The sequence below is a fragment of the Volvox carteri genome, assembly GCF_000143455.1.
Source record: "Volvox carteri f. nagariensis unplaced genomic scaffold VOLCAscaffold_17, whole genome shotgun sequence".
Taxonomy (NCBI): Eukaryota; Viridiplantae; Chlorophyta; class Chlorophyceae; order Chlamydomonadales; family Volvocaceae; genus Volvox; species Volvox carteri.
Window position 1 is genome coordinate 1,475,496 of NW_003307560.1, and position 2,863 is coordinate 1,478,358.

The 2,863-nt window shown below is 56.6% G+C and overlaps 1 protein-coding gene across 1 annotated transcript in view; it reads left to right on the top strand.

Moving 5' to 3' along the window:
- The window catches only part of VOLCADRAFT_90601 (uncharacterized protein), a gene marked incomplete at both ends in the record, with an annotated part of 14,861 nt that extends 13,476 nt beyond the window's left edge, over window positions 1-1,385 (top strand). The window contains 3 exons of the mRNA XM_002950057.1: window positions 231-288; window positions 493-563; window positions 1,277-1,385. Coding sequence (XP_002950103.1) covers window positions 231-288; window positions 493-563; window positions 1,277-1,385 — 238 coding nt within the window. The remainder of the gene's footprint in view (window positions 1-230; window positions 289-492; window positions 564-1,276) is intronic.
- Window positions 1,386-2,863: the final 1,478 nt, after the last annotated feature.

The following is a 2,863-nucleotide window of genomic DNA, read 5'->3' on the forward strand; positions in this document are numbered from 1 at the left end:
GAAGCTTCACTCGTTGGTGGTTCGTCTTCCCCCCCCCCCTCCCCGATATCTCTGTTTGGGCACAAAGCACGTGTCGGGGCTTGAGGCTGGGGGTGGGGGTGGGGGGGGTTTGTTGTTGGGGCCCCCTCATCCGGGTGGCTGCCACGGTCACACAATACACCTGCACCTCCCCACGTCATCCCCTTCCCACCACACTAAAACCCCAAAACCCTAAAACCCCACGTGAACAGGTGGGAGGTGTTCACGGGGAAGGCGCCGTACGCCGAACACGCAATGACCAATTTCCGGGTAGGTGGCTTTGTCTCCCTCCCCCCGGGGAGGGGGGGGCAGGGGAGCGCTCAGTGCCGCCCGACCACCGGGTTTCACTACACAGTGTGAAGCTCCGGGATCCCCCCCGGGTTCCCCCCCGGGTTCGTCTCCTCCTCCCCATATAAGTTTTTTCAACGTCGCCCCCCCCCCTCCCGCACCTCCTCGCAAACGGTCCTTCCACAGGACGTGCCGTACTGTGTCGTACGGGAGGGTCTGCGACCTACCTTCCCATCCTCGACGCCGCTGGCCTTCAAGTACGTCGTACCGTGTGTGTTTTGTACCTGCACACCTATCTTGATGTGTGGCTTGGGGAGTGATGGTTGCGTGTGCGTGTGGGTGTGGGTGTGCGTGTGTGTGCGTCTTTGTTACATATCAATCCGGCCTGATACGTTGACCAGGGGCACCTAACCGTATATACCCCAACGGGAACGACACCGCCGAAGCAGCATTCTCCTCCTTGTGGGAGGAGAGGGGCGTGAGGGGCCGCGTTGTGTGTGTATGTGTATGTATGTGTGTATGTGTGTATTGGGGATTGGGGTACGGAAGTAAAACGCGTCGCGTCCTGTGTGCCTTCGTGGCAACATGTCACTTCCGTCGCTGCCCCCCCTGGGGTACCTCACCTCCTCATCCCTCTCCTCCCCCGGCGGCATCTTTTAGTCGGGTTTTCCGTTCCTTCAGTTTCTTCCGTTTCTTCCTCACCCCTCTCTTTCCCTCCTCAACACCTCCCGCCCGACCCTCTCTTACTCCCGGGCCTCCTCTTACCTTTTTTCCCACTCCCCTCCAAGCGTTTCCACCCACTTCAACCACCCTTTCTTCCTTCTTCACCATTCCTTTCTTACTACACACACACACACACACAATCCCCCCGAACGTTCCCCCAACAACGAACCCCCCTGCCCCGCTGTTTACTTTTCTCCGAGACCTTAACCCCTTTGCCCCTTCTTCCACGGGAAAACATCGCCTGCAGGAGTTTGGCTCAGGCCTGTTGGTCCACGGACACGTCGCGGAGGCCCACCGCCGCCGCATTGGTGGCCTCGTTGCAGCGACTGATGGATGCAGCGGCCTGCGGGCCGTGAGACGACCCACGGGTCGGTTTCGGACTCCATGGACTCCATGGTTACATAAATGCATTGACGAATTTCAAGAGACTTGGTTTATTTACGCGCGAATGGGGTCCCCCGCGCGAGGCACGAGGACCTCTCGGCCCTGCAAAAGGGGAGGGCGGAGGAGCCCTGGGTGCTCACGTGTGTTGGTTATGTTCACGTGAGAATGTAAGTATGTATGAAAATGTTTGTGTGAAGTGGGAAGGGGGGAGGGGGGTGTGTGGTTTCGCACCGTTGACTGGTCGCGACGAGTCTCTGCTGGCCGTCCGTCCCCCAGATGTGCCTTCCCGGGTGTTTTCCCCCCGGGGGGGAGGGGGGGGAGGGGGGGGACGCCGCCACCCGCATCATCCCTCTCATCACACACATGAATGCCGTGACTTTTCTAAACCCTAAGTCAGTGACTTTTGGGGACCAGCACCTATCTCCACCTCCGCCACCACCTACACCACCACCACCACCTACACCACCACCAAGGTTCAGTAGTGTGTGTGTGGGGGGTGGGAGGGGGAGTAGATGGAGCTGACTGCTGACCGACCCTAGGGAGCTGCTGAAAGTGTTGCTGTTGCTTTTGAAGTTGTTTGCTGTTGATGTCGCAGTTGCCAGCAGTTCAGTTTTGTGTGGTGTGCGCTGTTCCCCCCCTGGCCGCTGTGCGAGCGAGGACGTGCGTGTGTTGCGTGTGTGTGTGTGTGTGTGTGTGTGTGTGTGTGTGTGTGTGTGTGTGTGTGTGTCTCATCCACATAATGCGCCCATCGTTGCTGCTTTCGGCGGCACTTATACCCCGTCTTTCCATTGTGTGGCGAGTTTATGACCGCTGTAAACATATCCGGGGCCCTTAACCGTTTTTTGGCCTTTCTGGGTGAGCAGCAGTGGTGTTGCGAATAACGGAGAGTGGACCACTGGCCTCAGAGAGCTCTGTGTGCGGGTAATGGCTAGTCGCGTTCTTGCTCTTCTTCGTGATCCGGCGTCGTTCTGCGTTCATTTTGGGCAGTGGTTAGGTAGGTAGTGAGGTGAGGTGAGCCACGTAGAGGCCAATGGGGGACGGGAGCATTGCCTGAGTGAGCTTTGGGTCGAGTTGATAAGGCCACCATTGCTATGTCGGGCGAGAGGGCGCTGGAATGGAAGAAGACATTAATGATCAAGGAATCCGTATCCATCTAATGGAAGGTATGATCGATACTGATAGAGAGAGATTGAGGGGTGGGTGTATGGTTGTTTGTTGAGGATCGCGCGTGTGTTTGTGTGTGTGAGTGTGTGTGTGGTTGAGGTCGTGTGGAGGTGGGAATTTTGAGTTTTGATAACCTGTTCACTCTACCCATCTTTTGCCAGCCGCGGTCTGTTTATCGGTCATGACAGTCAGTCAGTCAGTCAGTTTGTCTGTCTGTCTATTCGTCTGTCATGACAAATTTTGTTGTCTCATTTCTGTTTTACATTTATAATTATTATTATTACGG